The sequence below is a fragment of the Lingula anatina genome, chromosome 4 (assembly GCF_051362555.1).
Source record: "Lingula anatina isolate TDL-2025a chromosome 4, LinAna3.0, whole genome shotgun sequence".
In the NCBI taxonomy this organism is placed as follows: Eukaryota; Metazoa; Brachiopoda; class Lingulata; order Lingulida; family Lingulidae; genus Lingula; species Lingula anatina.
The window spans coordinates 18,626,812-18,648,914 of record NC_141770.1 but is presented as its reverse complement, the minus strand read 5'-3'; the positions used below and the strand labels follow the sequence as shown (position 1 = coordinate 18,648,914).

General features: G+C 33.3%; 2 protein-coding genes across 8 annotated transcripts in view; one reads left to right on the top strand and one right to left on the bottom strand.

Moving 5' to 3' along the window:
* LOC106162206 (uncharacterized) overlaps positions 1-9,828 on the top strand; it is a 48,714-nt gene extending 38,886 nt beyond the window's left edge. For both annotated transcript variants that reach the window (XM_087012152.1, XM_087012151.1), the window contains exons 26-43: positions 498-593; positions 1,340-1,404; positions 2,084-2,308; positions 2,729-2,797; positions 3,135-3,252; positions 3,554-3,694; positions 4,036-4,108; positions 4,456-4,626; positions 5,029-5,155; positions 5,662-5,765; positions 6,051-6,153; positions 6,402-6,552; positions 7,019-7,152; positions 7,719-7,801; positions 8,104-8,233; positions 8,624-8,800; positions 8,993-9,107; positions 9,597-9,828. In XM_087012152.1, coding sequence (XP_086868278.1) covers positions 498-593; positions 1,340-1,404; positions 2,084-2,308; positions 2,729-2,797; positions 3,135-3,252; positions 3,554-3,694; positions 4,036-4,108; positions 4,456-4,626; positions 5,029-5,155; positions 5,662-5,765; positions 6,051-6,153; positions 6,402-6,552; positions 7,019-7,152; positions 7,719-7,801; positions 8,104-8,233; positions 8,624-8,800; positions 8,993-9,107; positions 9,597-9,607 — 2,093 coding nt within the window. In that variant the 3' untranslated portion in view covers positions 9,608-9,828. The remainder of the gene's footprint in view (positions 1-497; positions 594-1,339; positions 1,405-2,083; positions 2,309-2,728; positions 2,798-3,134; positions 3,253-3,553; positions 3,695-4,035; positions 4,109-4,455; positions 4,627-5,028; positions 5,156-5,661; positions 5,766-6,050; positions 6,154-6,401; positions 6,553-7,018; positions 7,153-7,718; positions 7,802-8,103; positions 8,234-8,623; positions 8,801-8,992; positions 9,108-9,596) is intronic.
* A 1,070-nt stretch (positions 9,829-10,898) lies between these two features.
* LOC106162213 (uncharacterized) lies at positions 10,899-21,973 on the bottom strand. 6 transcript variants are annotated; one of them, XM_087012005.1, is made up of 19 exons: positions 21,884-21,973; positions 21,498-21,614; positions 21,145-21,206; positions 20,659-20,763; positions 20,403-20,438; positions 19,833-19,916; positions 19,525-19,544; positions 19,070-19,104; positions 18,494-18,563; positions 17,963-17,993; positions 17,338-17,401; positions 15,405-15,456; positions 14,814-14,921; positions 13,540-13,598; positions 13,243-13,289; positions 12,845-12,867; positions 12,539-12,588; positions 11,645-11,688; positions 10,899-11,525 (listed from the first exon to the last, which is right to left on the bottom strand). In XM_087012005.1, exons 2-19 carry the CDS (start codon positions 21,604-21,606, stop codon positions 11,499-11,501), a joined length of 1,026 nt encoding a protein of 341 aa, XP_086868131.1. In that variant the 5' UTR covers positions 21,607-21,614; positions 21,884-21,973; the 3' UTR covers positions 10,899-11,498. The 6 variants fall into 6 exon arrangements, with proteins under 6 accessions (XP_086868131.1, XP_013394850.1, XP_086868130.1 ...); XM_013539396.2 differs by having other exon boundaries at positions 10,900-11,525; positions 12,527-12,591; XM_087012004.1 differs by having other exon boundaries at positions 10,900-11,525; positions 12,539-12,591.
* Between the last annotated feature and the right edge of the window lie 130 nt (positions 21,974-22,103).

The window sequence follows — 22,103 nt, the reverse complement described above, 5'->3', positions numbered from 1 at the left end:
ACTGTAACCTAATGCTCATCAATTCATCAAAGTAAATGTAAGAGTCAAATAATGTAAATGTTCACAACATTGAATTTTGTAGTCATGTATATTGACCACAGTATTGCAGCAGGTTATGTTACAAGTTCTCATAACAAAATATCTGTCACAATTAAGTAAAAGATCCTTAACTCAGTTTGGTTTTATATTTGATAAAGCATTTATTGTAAACTTTATTAACTTCAGCCTATTTCATTAACCACTAGTAAGAAACTTGTCTGTGTATTACACACAGTTTAACATAATAAATTATGAGTATTATAATTATGATATATTTGTATAAAATTTATTTGTTAATTTAAATGAATTTATTGTAATCTTCACCAGCACTTCTGCCTATTTCAAAAACTAAATATTGAACTCTTATAATTATACATGTCATATAGTTATTTAATATATAACAATTGTATGATATGCTTTAACTATGTTTTAAATTCACAGAATGTCTCCATTTTCAGTTACTGTGGACACTAATGATGTTCAGGTTACCACGGTTACACCCACCCCCTTTGTTGCTATGATACCCACCACTGTACCCCCTTCTACAACTGCTGGTAAGTGAAGTAGTGTTTGGACCTTTAAGGTTATAAAGTAGATTTATAATGAGCAAAAATGTTCATCAGCTTATATATGATAATTCTACTATGGCCCCATGGTTAAGTGAGAGATTATATGAGAGAGTGTGCAATCCCAGGGGTCATTGTGTCCCTTCAACTTACAGGTAATAAAGTTTGTTTAATTTCACAATTATAAAACACAAGCTAAAATATTTTCATATGGTTAGCTTATGGCCAACCTGGACGTAGGCCTACATCAGACTGATGTGAGTAGATGTTGTTACTCACTGACTTGCTCACATCGGTCTGATGAAGGCCTATGTCTTGGTTTCTTGTAAGCTTATGGTATGAAAGTATTAGCACAGTAGTATTTTTACAACATTACACTGCAGTGAGGTCCAGGTAACCACCCCCACCCCCTTTTTTCACCCACTGTCATACACCCTTCTACAACTGCTAGTACAGCTAGGAATGTTTGGAACTGGTCCTCCAGTACTTTAATTAATGATGTTGCGATATCAGATATATTATGAATAATAATAATAATAATAATAAAGATAATAATAATAATAATAATAATAATAATAATAATAATAATAATAATAATGGCAGGAAGGAGATATAATTAATGTCGTAGATAAATGGTGTTCAGATACGTGTTATTATGAACATAATTATAATTATTAATATGGTCAGGGAAAAGATGGAAATTGCTAAATTAAATGTTATTTCTTTATTTTCAGCCTGCTCCCCAGCACTGTTCTACAAGGGTACATGCTACACTAACCGCATTGCATTGTTTGATGCGGTAAGTTGATGTATAAATAATACGCCCTAAGTCATCAAAATCTTGGTTGATGGAAGCCAAATCAAAATACCCTTCAGAGAAATAGTCTTTTGGACTACAGTTTTTCAGTCCACATCCCTGCAAAAAAAAAACAACATGGCTCAAAATTTAACCATTGACTTTCAAATTCTGGAAACCTAAATTTTGCTATTGTGGTGATGATGGGATATTTCATAGTAACTTATTAATATATTAAAACTCATACTTGCTACTAAAAATTCTAAAAACTTATGAAATGTTTTGTCCTTAATGTTTGGCCTTTAGCTCTCTGATGATGTCTTTTATATTGAATGTAAGGGCGCATTCCCATAGATTTTAGATCGATCTATCCCCGAGGGGAGTCTCACTAGATTACTGTCAGATAATCCGGCTTAAATGTCCGTCTGCCTTCTACGAGCTGTAAGGGGGTAATTAACTTTCGTGCCCGCTCGGCTGACAGCTATTTAGCATGAACCCTCAGGGAGTTAGGTCGATCTAGTTGGATCAATCTAATCTCTGGGAATGGGGTCTAACAGTTTTTACTAGCAGATTGTAGCTTAAATCTTTTATCATGTTTTGAACTGAGGTCACTTTCACCTCACTTCCTGACTAAGTTTGTAAAGCAATAGAATATAAACAAACTTGTTAATTTTATTTGCAGATGTCCACAAATAACATAGAAAGCTCGCAAAGGAATGAAACTGCTCTTTCTGAGACATTAGCTTTGGCTATAGTGTCAGATATTAACAACGAAACCACTGCTAATAGTGAAAATGAGCCAAAGACAGCAACACAGTTGTCCGAAGTCGCACTTGCTATACGAGTACTAGCCACATCTGATCTTCCGGCCTCCATCTCAAGGCAAAATGCAAGAGACCGTTTTCAGGTAAATCAATGAATTATTGCTGGGATGATTATATTCTCAATTTATATGCTATTAATAAGTAAACATGCAATATCACAAATGTTGGGAAGGGTAGGTCAGCCTGCTTTGACTTTGTAACTTTGATTCTGTGCTGCCATCTTTTGGTAAGGCACAAACTAAAATTAATTTCACCAAAACATAGACAAAACTGTTCAGATATTTAATGAATACTTTGGTTGAAAACTTGAGATGCTATACTCTTACTTATAGAAATTTAATAGCCTGTAGTGTTAGTGTTAACATAACTCTGATGTCTCTTACCTTTACTTGATTCAGAAGTAAAATCCTGTGTGTATAGTATATACGTAATCAGCAATCTGTCCTGTATTAGGTTCCAGTAAGTTCCATTTCTATGAAGTCTACAAATATCTTTTATTTTAGGCTGCCATGGATGCAGTCAGTCAAAATACCGATGCATCGAACGCAGAAAATCTAAAGCAAATTACAGTGGTAAATATTAGATATAAGAATAATGAGAATTATTCAAATTTCATGTCCTAAGTTGTTAAACCAGTCAGACAATTTGTAAAGCCATTTTAGTGTTACTCTTAACAACCAGTTTATATTGAAAAAGAAAACAGTTTTAGAACATATATTTCCTAATAAGAGGAAACTAAATATAAAGTTCCTTAAACAGAGATGGTTGTAGGTCAAGGATTTAATTAAGCCTTATGTTTATCTTTAAAAAAAGTACCAATGAAAATAAACTTAAGAATTTTTTAATTTTTTGCTTAGTAAAATTTGAGAAGAAAAGTGGTGACTTTTGGCTTTTTTGTTTGTTATGTAGGCCAATGCTGACGTTGCATCTCAGATTAGCAATTTGAAAAAGTACATAACACGTGTAGCAGAGAAAATGCCACCAGTGACAAACTGCTCTGCAAGCAACACAGTGTCTCAGAATATGGGTAATTATATATTTTTAGTTATGATATTTTTCGTTTCATTTCATGATCTTGTCATTTTTTGTCATGTCATGTCAAGATCATGAAATGACAAAAAATGACAAGATCATGAAATGAAACGAAACATATCATGATCTTGTCATTTTTTGTCATGTCATGTCAAGAAGGAGCAGAAAAAAACAGCAGAAAAATTTTCTTCATATACAAAACAAAACATTCTGTTCACAATTTCATTTTTCAGTGGTCTTAATTAAGTTGAAGAAAAACATCAGTAGATTAAAAAAAAATTAATTCCACTTTTCAGTCTTGAACATGATTGATGTGATCCCAGAGTGTGCAGAGGAGACGACATTCCCGCTGCGAGAAAGCTCAGATGTGAACAGTACCTTGGAGGGATGGGGACAACCCCAAGACTCCATTGTTGTGCCCCCTAACTTGATCCCAGGTTAGTGAACACAACATATTAATTGTGAATTAACCGTGAATGGTTAATAATAATAACATAGCAATTATGCTCAGTGCTAAAGAGATAGGCACAGCTCTTTCTACACTGATTGTAATGCCCCATATGGCACTGATGTAGTATACCCACGTAGTTCCAGCTCTCTCCGTCTCTCTCTCTCTCTTTTTTTTTTCCTTATATCCTTTTATCAGTTGTTCCAGTTTGTTATAACACACAACAATAAATAGATATTTTCGTATTTGAAGCTATTTGGCTTTACTTATTTGATTTAATCTTTTCTGGAGTTGTGGCTTAGAGTTTATTAATTTGTTTGTCATACTTAGGTGCAAGTGGACTCACGATTGGCATCATCATTTCCAACACAGCCCACGAATCTATCTCAAATGAGCAAGCTGAGTAAGTTAACATTTCTCAACAAAGATTTTTTTTTCATTTATGATTATTACAGTACACTTATTTTTATAAGTATTTATTGCAAAACAATTATTTTATTTCCCTAAGTATACAATATTAGATACAGATGTCAGAAGTTAATTAGATAACTTATATACTTTAAGTAGACTTCCTGGTAATGCGGTCAGAATTCATGTTTTTATTTTTCAATACACTTAGAATAGTTGAGTTTTAATTTTGGTACAAAAAAGAATGAATTTGAAAAAAAAGATTCTTTCACTTAATATATGCATAACTTAAAAATACATTTCTGTCATCATAAACAATCCGATTTTATACACAATTTCTAGGGGTGAGACAGCCATGAAGTCGGTGAAGGTGCACAGTCGTGTAGTGGAAATGTTCATTGTTCCGGAATTACCATCAGGGACAACATTTGCCTCGCCTGTTGTCTTTACTCTTGAACATCTGGACAAAACTGCCAGTGGACAAAGGTCATGTAATTACTGGAAGGAGGCAAGGTATGCCAATACTTGTGGTGATTAGAGAGAAGAATTGAATAATTGTTACATAATAAGGATTGTCTGCATATACCAAACCCCCTTTCAGAAAAGAGAAAATAGAAGAAAGTCCAGAAACTTAATGTAATATTATATTTAATTATTTGTGTATATTACAGTAAATTAACTTTTTTCTTCAAGTGTATAATCATTTTGATATTTGATTTTAGAGTGAAGGCCTCCCTGAAATTTAAGTTACTATTCTTGGCTAAAAATATGTATTTTATCTATTCATCTTCAAATTGATATGTCCTATTTTGTTTACAGTGGGGTAAGATTTTTTCAGTGTAAAGCAAATGGAATATTGTTTGATAGATTTTATTATCATCATCATTTTTATAAGAATAAATGGCATATTTTCAGTGGGAATGTTAAGGCCGGATGGGCATCAGATGGATGTGAGAGGAACAGTACAAATGTCACCCACACTGTGTGTCACTGTTATCATTTCACCACTTTTGCTGTGCTGCTTGACCAAGATACGACAGAGGTAATACCATGTAATTTTTTTTAAACTGGCGTTTCACTATGTTGTGGAAAAAACAGAATTTGATAATTGTGCCAATATTTGTATCTGATTCAGTAAAAAGGAAAATGCATCTAATATGTTTATGTTGTATGGTTGTAACTGTTAAGCATTTTTTAAATTTAATTGTTGATTACAGACAAGTGTGTGGGTTTAGACAAAAATAAAGTAGGATGGAGCTGTATCAGAGAGAATGTAGTTTTAAGCTGTGAATTGATGACAATTAATAAGTTAGATAAATGGATAATGAGTTGGTAGATGCGCTAAATATTTGTAAAATAATAAAGTTAAAGACTTAAGAAATTGATGGATAAATCAATCAGTAGTCAAGCAAGTGATTTCTTGTTTCACTTAAATAGATTGGCTTCTTAAAGACACATACACACTCACATACACACAACAATAACAAATCTTAATTTCATATTTTCATCGTGAAATTTCATGAAACAATATTTTTATCATATTTTCAGCCTGACCACTTCAAACTGGCCTTGAGCATAATTACCTGGGTTACCATGGCGATATCAATGGGATCCCTCATTTTCTTCATTGTTATACTAGTCAAAGCATGGGAGTAAGTACATACTTTTTTGTCAATCCCAAAAAGGTATACTTGCCAATCATCTTCTGTAAAACCATGGTGTGTTTCAGTGTATTTGTTTGTTTAACAATGATTTATGATCATTTAAAGCTCAATCTGCTTAGACACTTCATTGGTCCTGTTGACACAAGAAGAACTCTCAATTTTGATTGTGCAAACTGCTTGGTCTCTATATTTAAAGAGAGAGAGAGATTGGTGTGTTTTATATTAAACTGGCAGTTACACATTGTAAATGTCATGATATCATGTTTATGTCAGGAGACTACTGGATGATCGAGGAATAGCGGACATCAATCTGGCAGTGGCCATCTTTTTTGCCAGTCTCTGGTTTTGTCTCTTGTGGACAGCACAAGATCACCTGGTAAGTTTTTTTTTTTTTTTTTTTTTTTTTAGAAAAAAACTATTTACGGATCTAATTTCTCTTGCATTGAAATATAAGTAGTCACTTTTTGTAAGGCATTTAAATGATATGATCATGTCCTTGGTGTGGTTATAATTAAAAATTATCAGAAACTCTTATGTTACTTTTATCAAATGGTAACTATAGCCTCAATTAAACATGTCAGATACTTTGTATAGATTATGCATAAATTATGTGTTTTGTTTCAGGTTTACTGTCAGGCTCTCTCCATTTTGATGCATTACTTCTACCTGACATCATTTGCCTGGTTGGTAATGGAGGCTGTCTGCCTTTTCTCTATCATCATTTCTGGAGTGCTCTCGGAGAGAGCTCTGAAAATTTACATGCCAGTCGCTTGGGGTTAGTTCTGCTTTGTATACTAAATGCTTTTTTATTTCTTTTAGCGTGATAAGTTATGGTGTATGTAATGCATTTTGTGACAAAAATCTTAGAATGTTTCTAGTTTCAATTTTTAATATCAGAAATGAAAATAATTTAAAGAATATAGTGGGCTTTACTTTTATAGCTTGCAAAATATAATTTACATATTTGTATATATGTATAATCATTTATGACTTCAGTTGGTAATAATGTGTATTTTTTCTTCTATTTTATATTATTGTACAATCCAATAGGTTGCTATTAATTGAAAATATGTATAGCATACTTTAATTCTTGATACATTATCCATTCAATACATACTTCTGTATTTTGGATACAGTCATAACCAACTTAAATTGAAAGTGAAAAGACTTAAACACATGCATAATTTGAAAAAAAGAAGAAAAGAGCCTTTGATATAACAAATGATCAAACTTAATTTCAGGTGTGCCAGCCTTGGTTGTGACTGGTGTGGCTGTTGTAGCTCTCCCAGATCACGGTCACAAGGAAAGATGCTGGCTATCCCATGAAACCATGTACTTCTGGGCTTTCCCTGGCGCCATCATTGCCTTCATGGTGGTGAGTATTTTTATTTTTTGCTTAATGTCTGTGATTAAGTGGCCAAAACCCTCCAGAAATATATTTGGCAGTTGATTATTTCTAATGTTGTTTTGAAGTTTTTGATTCAGGAAACTGTTAAGACTTTTTAAAGTAGTTTTGTTCAAGGATAATAATTATTAAAAAATGAGGGGAACTATTGAGCTGTTGGGTGTCATGAATTTTTTCTCATTTTTCTTAAAAGTTTTTATTAAGTTTATTTAAACATGTTTGCTAAGTTGGATAAAAGTATCATTGGTTTTTCTAAGGAATTGAAATTACTTGAAAATAGTAATTTCTCTTTTCTTGATGTGTTGTTTACTTGCGTCAAAATTAAGTAATATGTTATTTATTTCAACTTGTGGAAGATAGACAATTGTATGTTATATTTCATTTTTTCATACCATTACTAATGATATGACTTGAACTGAGAAAATTTTAGTCATTTTACTTCAACAGAAATTGTTTCTGAATCAGCAGAAATTCCAGATTTTCTGTGATTTCAAATGATTTTCACAATATCATTACCAGTATGTTTTTCATTTTAGTTGACAGCACTGATCCTTTTGGTGGTGATGTGTAACTTCTCTGCCCCAGCCATCAAAAAGAAAGAGATTTTATTAGAAGTAAAGTAAGTAATAGATAAGAAAGTATTTTGGATTTATTTGAAAATCTAGATATTTAGGACATGACGGAAAATTATACATTTCAACGCATGAATTTGTTAAATGTGATCAGAAATTTCATATGCACAGTTCAAAGTGCATTAAAAAGGTAGATTAACATTTTGCAGATATTATAACAAGAGAGTGACTTTTCAAAGGTTGAGTAATTATACCTTTTTTAAAAAAGAAAGTGTTTATTGACAAAATGCTTACCACTTTCCAATGCATTGGGAAATGTCCTGCTTAATGAATCAATTGTTTGTTTCAGACAAACAATAAGAAACATCATGCTGCTGTTGCTGTATCTGGGACTAACATGGTTATTTGGAATCATATCCCTTACCATCCCCGCAGACAGGGCTCTTGATTTCACCTTCATTATCTTCAATGGATTCCAGGTAATTAGACAGAATTATATTCAGATGAATAATAATTATGATAATTTGGTGGGCTCCATATAACTCATTGCCTTATAACCTGTTATTATTGTTATCTTTTAACTTGAACAAAATCTGGTGGAAGGGTTTTGTCTGGCATTTTATGAAATTTTAGGAACATTGCATATTTAAGTCAAATTCTTGCTTGCCTCTCCAAATTTCCGGTCCTAAACAGTCTTCATTATATATGATCTACTGCATTTATTTTTTTGCAACTGAAAGCAGTTGGATTGTACACTGAAATTATCCTAGAAGGCAATGACAATATAAAAAAAATTAAAAATAAATTAATTGTACTTTTTTGCATTTTATCAAATATAAGTGACAAATCAAATGAATTTTCAATTTCAGGGCTTCTTCTTTTTCCTTACATTTGGTGTTGGGCGAAATTCATTCCGTGACGAGGTCAAAAATACATTCCAAAAGCAAACAGCAGTAGAAGATGAAGACATAGCAAACTCTCGTGCTGTTTCACGGGCATCAAATAGTTCTACAGTCTCTCTAACACAAGTGGAAGACATAAGAATAGTAAGTAGAAAACTCCCATTTTAAGGATAATCATATACTATGTCTGAGTACTTTAAAACTGCATTTCGTATTACCTTATATTGTTTCTATGTGATAGTTTGTTCACCCATTTTTTTCTTTTTTAGGGAGGGGGAGGGGTCAGTGTCATTAATTATTTAAAGTAATACTAATACAAAATTACCCCGTTTCCAGACTCCCCGACTAAAGAAGGACAATGATGGATGGAGTGATGGAAGCACTGACAGCGAGGAAGAGATGGCCATGGCAAAGAAGAAGAAGATGCAGGCCAGGCATAAAGCTCCGGCCTGTAAGTGTGAATTTATACGTGTGTGTGTGTACGTGTGCATGTACATGGGCATGCTTGTGTGCTTGCAGGTAGAAGCATAAATCTGAACATGCTGGTAATTTCAAGTTTAGTGATGTAGGTTTTCATCATCTTCTGTATAGTGGTAGTAAAAAATTAATGTATCAGAGGATTAAACAATTAATTTTTACAAATTTTAAAATTGTCTGTATCTATAGATATAAATAATCTATAGCTATAAATATTCAGTTAAAACCCTGCATATAATTGATTTTCATTATGATCGTAATCACTAGTTAGGGTCCGACTCTTCACTGGTGAAAAGTATAATCATGTACCCCAGTACTAGTATATGGACACTTAGATCCCATGGATTTTTGCCTTGAGTGTTGACTTATTTGACCTTATAAATTATATAACAGAATGTTCTTCGAAAGTGCCATTTCAAACCACCAGCATTTATGTAACAATTTGCTCTTTCTCTATTTTCAGATGTGCCGTAGATTGTTGGAAATTTGTCACCATGTCTTCAACAAAGCAAGAAGTGATAGAACATTCCTCTTTATAGCGCTATACCTACCTATTTATGTGATATAAAATATAAAGAACTTGGAAAAGAAAGTTCTTTTTAAAGAAAAGATTTAAACATGAAATACAGTACATGACCTTAATGTGAAGTTATACATTAACAAATGCAAACGCAGTTACACAAGAGAAAAAATGCTCGTATTGATGAACAAAAAATTTTCCAACCAAATTGACATGTCCTCATTTTTGGACAAATTATGTGAACTATACTTTTATGTTTTCATGTAAAGTGATGAAACAGATGTTAGTGTTGGAATTGTTCTCTTTCACGAACATTGAGATATTAGATGTTAATGTAAATTGCAATTTATATTGGACATTTTGTTCTTAGTCTGATATGGGAATCTGAATAAATGTGCTACTGCAGCTATTTTAATATTATTAAAATAATTCTAGTCAAATCAGCATTGGTGTTGTTTTGCATGATAAACTTTAAATTTTGATTTCTTGATCTTGTCCTAGCTTATTTGGAACTATCTAGCACAAAATCATCTTAAGAAATATCACACTTTAAGTCTTAATGAATGTTTTTATGGCAAACAGCAAACTCGACACCTTATAAAGTCCATAACCCATGCTAAAATGTTAACCTCACTGCACAGGCCTATAATTAAGATGAGCTATCAACAACATCCTTCCATTGGATCTGTCCCTGCATCTTTATGCCCCCCCCCCCCCCCCCCCCCCACCACCACCACCACCACCACCACCATTGCATATCCATGATGAAGTCTGTTATGGCCTGATATTGCCATATATTCCTGGGATTTTTACTTGTTTTGTTACTAATTACCCTTAAGTTTGTATAAATGATTCAAAGAATCATAGCACTTATGATGTTTGAGATGGAAAAACCAGCCTCATTGGTTTTTTTCTGAATTGTTTTTTTTTTTGGGGGGGGGGAGCATTTTTCACAAATCAACATTTTCCAGGTGTTGACATGAAATTACAGTGTCACTCCTATCAGTTTTGGCATATATACTAGCATGTCTGTCCATTTGACAGCTTTGCTGCCTTGTTTGTAAACATAGTTGCAACTTGTTTGGTTGCACAGTGATTGTATCCTTGGCATCTTGGTGGTCTTCAATTCCATTTTTTTACTAATTAGAAAACTGAGGTTGGGTGAATTCAGAACTTGCATGAAATAAATTCAGTGCAAAAGAAACAGTCATGCAGGTATACATTTATCACAACACCTGTTACTGTAAAGTTAATTTTTATTGGTTTCTGTTATGTGCCTGTTTATGTTAAAATAGAGCAATGGGAATGACTTTTTTAATACACAGAAAATATATAAATATAACAATAATCATAACCTTTTTTCCCCTTACACAAATCATCTTTATTATAATCAAAATCTTTCCTAGGTTCAGATTGTCTGACTTCAAAATACTGCAATCTTTTGCTTAATACTTTGATACAAATAAATAATTCATCACAAAGGAAGTCAGTTTTTGTTGTTTTCCATCAGGTATGTTGCCTTTCAAACATAAACTAAAGCTCTTTAAAAAATACAAAAAATTAATAATCAGTATAATGTTTAAAAATTTTGACTAACTAAAACATACAAATAACCTATGAATCATGAAATTACTAAAACTGCAATAGGGCCGTATCATCTACAAAAGTTTTCTATTAGCCACTTAACTAAAATTTTCACCCAAATAAAATATAAAATGGCAATTATTATTATAATTCTCTTAACAGTGGCTGCTACATCCTATTTTGAGGGTACAGTAGAGCATTTCTGGCAATGCATGCTCTCTGTTCGTTCAAGGAGTTCCTCAATGTTTCACAAGTAATGGACTACTTGTTTCCCACACCAAATGGCATCTGAAATGGGGAAAACATAGACTTTAATGTTCTGAAGTTAGTTTCACAAAAGAATCTGGTCTTAACTTTTAGTACAGCCTGTGTGGTACCAGTAAACAAATAAGAAAATAAGAACAAACCTGAACAAGGCATCTCTTTGCTGGGTCCCAAACTTGAGAAGAATCTGAAAAAAATACCATCACAAAAAAAATTATATTAATAACAAATATATCGCAATATGATTTCATAAAGGGACCATTCAGATTGAGAAGAGCCGAGTGCCGAGGAACAAGACTTAATCCTGTAATGGTCTCTCTGCCTCTCACACACCTCCCCACACATTGTCCCTCGACCGGTTGAATTGAGATTTAATTACTGTGCCCTTGCGGGTATGACGCGAGGGGAGGCATGTGAGAGGTGAAGAGACCATTACAGAAAGGAAGACCGCTTAATCCAGTAATGGTCTCATCATATTTCACATGCCTCACCACGCATCGTCCCTGCAGGGGCACAGTAATTAAATCTTGGCTCAATTCAACCAGTCAAGGGACAATGCGTGGGGAGGCGTGTGAGAGGCGGAGACCATTACAGGATTTAGCGGTCTTCCTCTCATGTATATAGGTCTGCCATATTTAGGTCCTGGCCTTACTAGCACTCGGCTCTTCTCAATCTGAATGGTCCAATAAACAATGGGGGCTGAATCAATATTTGATCTATTGGGTAGGTTCTATGCCATTTCTCAAGTTGGTCCCGGGGTTAAACTTTTTCAGAAAAGAACCCACTTAAAATGGCTGACTATACAAGCCAAATGAGATAAATGCTCTCTATTTATGCACAATTCAAAACAGTGAGGATCATTTTCATACAAATACATGATGTATAAGATTATTTTATGAATACGTCATTCTTTGACTTTTAATTGACAAAGGGGTGGAGAATGTTAAGAGCCTCTGTGCTTTAATTCCCTCGCTCTCCCACTATACCCAACCCGCAGTTGGTATACCACTGTAAAAACTTCTTACTTGTTGGCGTACTTGTTAGAGGAGCACCAGGGGAAATCCTTCCACCTATACTTAAAAACTGACTGCTGAAATATTAAAATAACATTCAAATTGATACAATTTGGTAAGTACCATCATGATGGTAGCTTTTGTAATAATTACAATAAATGTTAAAATCTCTAATTAAAATCAATAATCTTAACTATAAATAAAAGTCCCAATAAAGCTGATGGATAAGAAAGTAACAGTGCTTAAGCAAAAGGACAAATCTCATTGAAACAAGCTAAATATAAAAATGTAAACCCAACAGCTTTGCAAATGCAGTTTGCAATTGCTTACCCATCATTCCTTTCCAATGGAAGCTAAAAAGAAAGTAATCTCAGTTTTATCATAATATTTTTTTGCACTTAGTTTCATATCAATTATGATGTTGCTTGGTTTCGTATCAATTATGATGTTGCCAAGAAATCCATTAACCAATCAGGGCACCATGGTTACTATTTCATTGCACTCTTGTGTTTCTACTTTATCCCACATTATCAATCTACTTCTGCTGATTTCAATATTGACTGACTGCTTGACATCATGCTGTAGAAACTGCAGGTATATATTAGTAATATATAGTCAGTATTCTTTATCAAGCAGGAATATGTAAGATAAAACTCTACTATGATGATTATTATTATTAAACCAATGAAACACAATTTAATTCAAGCAATTTAAGTTATATAGTATACCTGCTGCTGCCTTTTGGCAGAACTCCAAAGTAAACTCTGGGATGTTCCTACAATGAAATTTAAACATATAAAAGAATCTTATACATATGTAGCATGCATATTAAATGGAACAAATTTGAGTATCCTTCTGTATTCTTTAACAGTCACTTTATCTGACAAACATCATACAGTTTCTGACAAACTGTTTATCAAATAAGTTGTGGTCTCAAGAACTAAGACTGGAGTACCGACTATATGAAAAGAAGAGTTATCCAGGCCTTGATTTTAACTGGCATTTCATGGAAAAACATGTCTCACCAAACTGTTGATAAGATGTAGGTGTACTGTATCCTCCTTGGCTTCTTGTAAGTCCATTCCTACATGTATGATCAAAATAAAGTGCTACACATCAGTACATAGGCCAATAAGTATATATCATATTTAAGTGCACCATTTCAGAAAGACCAAAACACAGAGCAAGATTAGCTTCCAGGAAAATTGAGGTCTCTTCTTTTATAAATTATAATTTAGTTTCTCTATATACACTGAACAAAAATATAAACGCACGAAAGAATATGTCAATATTATGTATGGAACCAGAGTATAATATAGCCAACAATAACAGCATATTTTCCTTGACAAATAGACATCACTTTGAGAGCATTGCGGGAAGTTGAAATGCATATATATAGTCCAAGAGTTAGGGCATCAACTACACCATGGGGGTCAACATCCTGAGTTCACAGACACTAATATTGAGTAGGGCCACCATTAGCTTTGCTCAGAGCAGTACACCAGCGGCGCATGGAAATCACTAAGTTGTCAATAGTGGCCTGAGGGATATTATCCCATTCCTCCTGGAGTGCTACTCGCAGTTGGCGAACATTCTCGAGAGCTGGAACATGATGGCGAAAACGCTGATCCAGAACGTCACACAGGTGTTTGATGGGCGGTATATTGGGTGTGGTAACAGGTGGTCGGCGGGCATGTGGGCAGTTCCTAGTACTACCAGTGTCTCTGAAACATGTTCTCAGACGGCTGACAGTGGAATGAAGCACATTCAGGCATGCTGCAAATTAATTCGTTACCGACAAGCCCTCATGATTTCAGACATCTGTGGCATGTTGACAAGTAACAGAAATGCACATTTTGGTGTGCCCTTTTATTGCCTAAACTGTAAGGAGTGTCTGTGTATTGGTCATGCAGATTTAACTCCACTCCATCATGCTCCATGAGACTTACGGGTGGAAAAACTGAACCTTTGAGTATACTCACGGGGAGCGGCCAAGTGAAACCAGACGACTACAGTTGATCAAAACAAATCCATCAGTTCACAAATAAACCATAAATCTGGGCATATTTCATGATTATCCATTTCAACTGACCATTTTAGTTTTGTGCGTTTATATTTTTGTTCAGTATATTAAGTTAACCTAAGATTATTATCATTTTGACTAGACATCCAGTTGACATAATATACACAAAATTGAGTTCTGAGCTTTCAATGTCTGTCTATAAATATTTAGTATAATCAGAGACAGATTTTTAAAAAATCATAACAACTTCAGTTATTCTTGCGTTTATGTTCTCACAATGAAATTCTCTGTGATGGAGTTGGACTAATATTCATTGGAGAGGCAGTGCCACCAGCACTCCTTTTTGGTGTGTCAGCACTGAGGCCACTAGGTGTGGAGGCAAGCCTGCAAAATTATAATAATTAAGTTACATAATTATATAATATCATAATTCAGTTCCCTTTATTTATATATGTAAATAAAAGTGAACTGATTACATTCTAATTAATGCTAACTAAAACTAAAAGTTAACTGAAATATGATATGGCAAAGTAAAAAGCATGCACTCAGGTCAGACCCTGATTTGGTAAGCAAAAAAATGTCCAAGAAATTTACAAAGGTTTAATCCGGGGTTGGAGTTTAAGCTCTATCTAAAACTGTAGAAAAATTATTACAATCTATAAACCAGTTTTCTAATAATAAATTTCACATTTTTACCATCATGAGTAAAATTTACTAGTTACTACCTCCATTATGAATTCAAAGTAATTTGAAAAGTCAATGAATCATAATATTGTGAAATATTGGGCACGGCATGCATTGGTGATGAAAGTAAAAGAGCTGAAATGTTCATGTAATATATTAAATAGTCCCTATTACATACTGTACCTTAGTGGGTATCCTGGAGAAGTAGATGGGGAGGGAGTTCCTGCTATTGGACCTGTGTGTACACATAAGGTGAAGTATACAAAACCATAACTAGAGGATCAGAGAGGCGATACCGCCTCCGAATATTGTACCACCAGCTGGAGCAAGCGCATTCGTATAGACCCCCACATACACAAAATAAGGGACACAGCCACCAGTTTTGTGCTTGACAAGCTGTAAAAATGCAATCAACAAGAATTTTTAAACTTTTGCAAAAAATATATATGGTACAATCAAATTTAAGTTCTTCGTAAGATAGGTCAAGGGTCAATTTCAAGGTCACAGTAAATTGCCAGTATATGACTTCCTATTCAAGTTCAACAGTAACTATGGACCTATCTCTGCCAGTTTTGGAGATAAAAGGAAAGCAAAATTTGCAAAGTTCAGTTCATGGTGAAAAGTAGGTCAAAGGTCAATTTTAAGGTCACATTTAGATTGCCAGTATATGACTTCCTATTCAAGTTCAATAGTAACTATGGACCTATCTCTGCCAGTTTTGGAGATAAAAGGGAAGCAAAATTTGCAAAGTTCAGTTCATGGTGAAAAGTAGGTCAAAGGTCAATTTCAAGGTCACAGTAAGATTGCCAGTATATGACTTCCTATTCAACTTCAATAGTAACTATGGACCTATCACTGCCAGTTTTGGAGATATAAGGGACTAAATGTTATAATTTTGGAGTTACCATAATGTGCCTTAAATTTCATACATAAAAAATTAATTAAAATAAAGAAAATGTTATTTTGGTCAAAATTCTTGAAATAGGAGGTGTTCTGAAGTTTCAGAAGTTCAAATTTGATGAAATAATGTCATTTTTGAACACAAGTTGTCTGCTTTGCCAAGCCTTTTGTTTTATTTTTCCAGAGTTCAAAATTTATTATCCATTACCGTACTGCACATTTTGCTTTTACCACCAATATGTACTTTTTGATACAGCGTAACTCGAAAACCGTATGGAATACAAAAAAAAAACGAGACCACCTCCAGTGTTGGGCTTTACATGCTCTACAAAATGCAAAAAAGAATGGGTCTCTAGCATTAACGGTTCCCGAATTAGAGACAGTTTTCAGTTTCGGTATCTTATGGCCGCTACTCCCGTGAAAATGCACCGATTGACCCCAAATTCATGGAGATGAAAGATGACCTGAAGGGTAACACTTTCCAATAATATTATTGGTTAAGTCTGTGTAGTGTCTGAATAACAGGGCAAAAAAAATTTTTTTCGTAAAAAATTTCATTTTTTTGAAAATTTTGGCCCATTTGACCTTGAAGTAAAGGTCAAAGGTCAAATCCAAGGGTATATTTGAAATCTACTCATATGACTTTTGGAAAGCTGTCTATAGAAATTTCTCCCATAACTCCTTCCGTAGGGTAGATAATTAGCATTTAATTTTGCCATTTTTAGACAAGGGTGCATTGAAATGAGTGCCACACCCAGACCCCAATACCGACAAAGCCCAAATTTTACGTGGAACGAGTTGAGATTATAGGTGACCTAAATCCATGAGATGGGTACGGGGGCCCTTACCGTCTAAGAGGAGAAGCGGTAACGGTAACGGTAGCCCTCCGGCGGAGCCAGCGGAGCCGGCGGAACGATCCGGACGGGACCGAAACCATGTGTACCGCCAGCGCTAACGCTGGTGGTACAATTAACAGAACACTGAATGTTAGTTCAGTATGCTTGTTTATGGATACCAATCCTTTCTTATGCTCCAGTTGATACAAGCCAATTAATTGTTTGAACTAAAATCTAAGTATCTGACATTAAGTGACCAATATGTACATTTTCAGTCAAAATATGAACCCACTTATGAAATCAATATAATGCCACAAAAATTAAAACCTTAAAAATTTAACTAATAGCAGCGAGTAATTAAAGGAGTAACTTAAAGTTACCTAGTCTTCCATGAACTGGAGGTGTTCTCACAGATAATCTGGAGGCCATGGGAGTACAGGGATGCTGCAAGCAGAATTTAACCAATAACTGTGGATCATAAATCATTATAATGTAAAACTCTTTTTACTGAGATGGGCCTAGGCAAAAGTATACCTTTTCTGTGAGCTAAGACAGATTTAAACCCCTAACACTCAAATCTACTTTCAAAGTAGACCTCAAAATTTCTTGGTTTCATGATACATACTGTACATTTTGAATAATACATGTGTTTGACACCTGCAGTACGTAAAAGAATAGATTTTCCCTAGTCTATTTTAACTACACTGGCTGACATAAGTGTTAGACATATCTGACTAAATTTAAAGCTAAAAAAATAATATATAATAAATAATAATAATAATGAAAGTAAAATCTAAGCCTTTTTACAAGGTAAAAATTAAATACACAAAAATTTTATGAACACCTCAGATCTTTATTAACTTTAACTAGACAACCTATGACTAAATATACTGTGCATACAGTATTACTATTTTAAGAAAATTAGATCAAGTTTGTTATCAAACATATGTCTGTTTTTTTTTAACAGGGAGAATAGTTCTGCATTCTCAAGTAAAAAAAACTTACAGAATGTGCTCTTGAATTTCCATTTGTGGGCCTGGAATATTGATAAGAATTCAACAGCAGAAGAAAACTGACTGCATCAAAAACACAAAAATATATATATATATATATATGCTTAAGTTCTGTAGCTCTAGCTTCCAGTACTTTATACTGATTACAAATGACCAAACACACCTACCAGTCACTATAATGATGAAAAATTTTTTTCAACCCTATCTGGCCAAAATTGAAGAAAACTGCCAGTGCCAGCCCTTATGAAAATCACTCAAAATCACCCAGAAACGCCCCGTCTCCAATTTTTTCCAAACATGATGAAAATCAATCTACCACACCTGTCATTCATAAAAAATGCGTAAACGCGCCCAGATCACTTCATTAAAGCCCCCAATTCCAGCTTTAAAGATGATCCGAAAATAACCCCTGAGAACAGAATCTGAGACAGGGGGGCTGGCCAGAGTTTTTGCTCTATTTCTCCCTTAATATATACACAGAATGATGTATTTGCAATAGCTAAACAATAAAAAAACAGCTTACGTTTTTACTTGGGTTCTCATTGCTTGCCCATAAAGGGTAGAATTTCCAATAGGAGATTGGGATTGCTGGCCTGTAAACAGATGACTAAATAAATGAACAAATAAACAAATAAATAAATAATATAGGAATTTCTTCTTAATCATATGATATATAACATATTAGACTCACAGGCTCAATGTTTCCTTTTTCTTTTTTCTCTTATTATCATTTATTGTCAACAACTTAACTCACTTATGATGTTATCATAAAATTGTACGTATCAACAAGGAGTTATATAACTCCTTGGTATCAACCTCAAATAATTCAAAGAGGAGAATTGTAAATAATTTTCAGCAAATCATTAAAACAAAACAAAAATGTAACAAACTAGTTATGCATAAGACACATGATCCCACAGAACAATAAAAATATGAATTCTATCAAAGAAGATTTCAAATGTCCATTCAGTTTATGCCTAAGGGACAACAGTAACAATAACAGCACCATTAACTGTGAAACACTACATATAGTCCATCTAGAATATATGCAACAAGCAACAAATAATAAACAGACTCAAACCCCTTGAATTAAGCTTACCTACAGAGTTCATCAGAACTGCATGAGGTGTAGATCTTAATTTTGAAAAGGACAAATATAAATCTATACATCCCCATCTTATAAATATGACACCAATATTATTATAAAATCAATAATTTCCTGAAAGCATACAAAAATGAATGCTGACGTTATTCCAAAAATATTTATCTTTTAATATCCATGTGGTTATATATTATAATTGCAGAATTATCAGGGTAATGCAATGCACATGACTTTGGGAAGTTCTTTAATGGAGGGTTGGGTCATTTAAAATTTTTGGAAGTTCATTGAAGTAACTGTGGGTAAATTAATATGGTAGCAAAAATTTCCACCTAATCAAATGGATAAGTATGAAAATAAATTCATTTAATTTTTAGTGGTTGTATTTAGCATGTTTTAAATCCTGCCAATACCCTAAATTTGTGTAATAGAAAATACAACAGAATATTACCCACCTGGCTGATGACCCTCCTCCCTGTAAAGTAAGAAAATCAGATAGCTGATATATTCACAGCATAATTTTAATATATAATAAAAGATTTCATTTGAAAATAAATTGGACGAAATACATTATTATGTCTTACGATGTGAAACTGTTTCACTTCATAAAAAGTATCATATGTATTGATATGCTAATGGTTTCTATCATTTTATATAATACAGTATATCCAGTGCCAGTAACTTATTTGTATCTAAATAATTTTCCTGTCATTTTGAAAAGATGTTATTACTTATTATAGCATTTATAAATTAAATTTATTACCTGTTTTCTTAAGAGAGCCACTTCTTCACGAAGAAGTTTGTTTTCTTTATCTTTTTCCATAAGTATTGCCATTAATTTGCTCAGCTAAAATGGACAAAAGTGTAAGAATATATTACAAATTTTATAAAAAGCATGAACAATTACATTTTGTATAAATAACATTTGAAAGTCTCAAATAATTTATTTCAATTTTATATATAACGCATACGCGATGGTGATGTACTTCATAATTAACCTCATACTATGGGTCTATTATGTTGTATATAATATTCATACTAGTACACTGCCACTTTAAAGAGTGGGAACTCTTATACCTGTGCCATATGACAATTAACCTGAACAAAGAGACCCCTGTCTATCTGCAATCAGATGGCTTGATGACACCACTGAGGTAGTTTTCCAGTTTAAAACTGACCATGTCAGAAAGTAGCATCATATCATATTTATTCAAGACATTCCATTACAGAAACATTTGTACTGATATAACAAAATGCTATATTTAACATAAGCACACTAATAAGTCTTTCAGTATTTACATTAGAAAAAGATGGTAAATATTAATTATCATACCTTTTCCTTTCGGTGATAATCTTGAAAATTTAATACCTTGAAATATAGATAGAACTGCAATTGTAGAAATTACACAATGCCGTAATTTATTTTATAAGATTGAAGACCATATACCTCAAAACACTTTACAAAATTAGTCAGTAGTAAAATGGAATATATGACAAATGCAGAGCTGATTACAGATTTCAAATAGGTGGTACAATAAGGACATTACATATATATAAAAAGGAACAAAAGTAGTAAAAGAAAATTGTACCTGAAAAAGGTGGGTTAACTCTCGGTTGAACTCCTTTAGACATCTGCTAATGTCTTTGGTTGGATCCTTGAAGAATTTGCCCACCTCTGGCCTGGAGACAAAAGTCTGAAAGCAGCATTCCAAATTAAATAAATGTATAAACAATGCCAAGAAAATCCATGTTACAGTATTACTTTACAATTAATGTAAATCTAGGCTACAATATAACTCACCATATCCAAAGAGAGTGATCTTGTTCAATTGCAATATAATGATATTTTTAAAATATTTTGCCTAAGATGAAATAAATGGTAAGAAAAAATCTTATTTTAATACCAATTTCTTAAGTGCCTGACAATGTATCTTTTTATATACAGCTTATTTAACAAATCATGCACTATTTTATTTTATTTATTTATTATTATTATTTTTTTTGGGGGGGGGGGTCTTTACCTGTAGAAAGAAAAGGATAGCAAAGAATACATATGCATATTAAACTTTAACTACCTGTTTTGTTAATGGGACTGACATGCATTTGTTTCCACATTTCTTGCAATTTTCGGATGTTTCTTGTGAAAAAAGAAGGAAAATGTCATATGACTTAAGCTGCAATTATACATGATAATAAATGCAATTTTCTGATGTTTCTTATGAGAAAAAAAAATAAATTTAACACAACTAAAGCACCAATTATACATAACAAATGCTGCACTTAAAATATCATAAAAATAATAATAACAATGACTCATCAAATTGCTATAAACACCACTTTTTATGCAAAAAAAAAAAAAAGAAAAAAAAAGAAAAAATGAAAAAAAAAAATGAAAAGGTCCCTACAAAATACTCTCACTATACCATACCTTTGCAATTTTCACATACTATATGCATGCAAGGGTGCATCAAAAGGAAAGAAGAGCTGCTATTGTTTGGTGCTCGTTGACATATCAAACAGTGAATCCAATCAGACATTTTAATTCCTGAAATGTTAATGGACATGAAAAAGTACATTTTTACAAAACTCACTAATGTTCTACGAATGCCCTTTTTCTTAACAATTTTATGTTGGTCATTAACTTCTACACAATGACATTTTAATACCCCCTCCCCCCCCCCCCCCCCCTCCATTCTATATGAAACTGGGGAAGGAGGATGAACAAGAAACAGCGATTCTTATTATCAGGAGTGATTCAGCATCCAAGTCGCCCATGTAATCAATTTAAATTTTCTTAATCAATGAGCTTCATACGTTTCACAAAAAAAGATGTAGGATTTCCAGCAGCGCTTCACCTATTGCAGACGATCTTCAAACCAGCCGCCATAGAAGGTCTCTTTAACCCTTCCCATAATCCAATGCACGAATTAGTAAGAATTAGTATATGTAAGAGAAAAGAAAAGTTTTATAGATTTTAAGTAAGACGAAACAACAAATATCATTTATCAGTATCGAAAAAGAAAAGCTTTCCATT

Coding starts and splice junctions, on each gene's coding strand:
- LOC106162213 (XM_013539396.2), bottom strand. CDS start 21,606: ATGTCTGATTGGATTCACTGTTTGATATGTCAACGAGCACCAAACAAT. Junction 19,105..19,524: donor GGAGGAGGGTCATCAGCCAG/GTGGGTAATATT, acceptor TTCAAAATTAAG/ATCTACACCTCATGCAGTTC. Junction 13,599..14,813: donor CCATCACAGAGAATTTCATT/GTGAGAACATAA, acceptor TCATACATGTAG/GAATGGACTTACAAGAAGCC.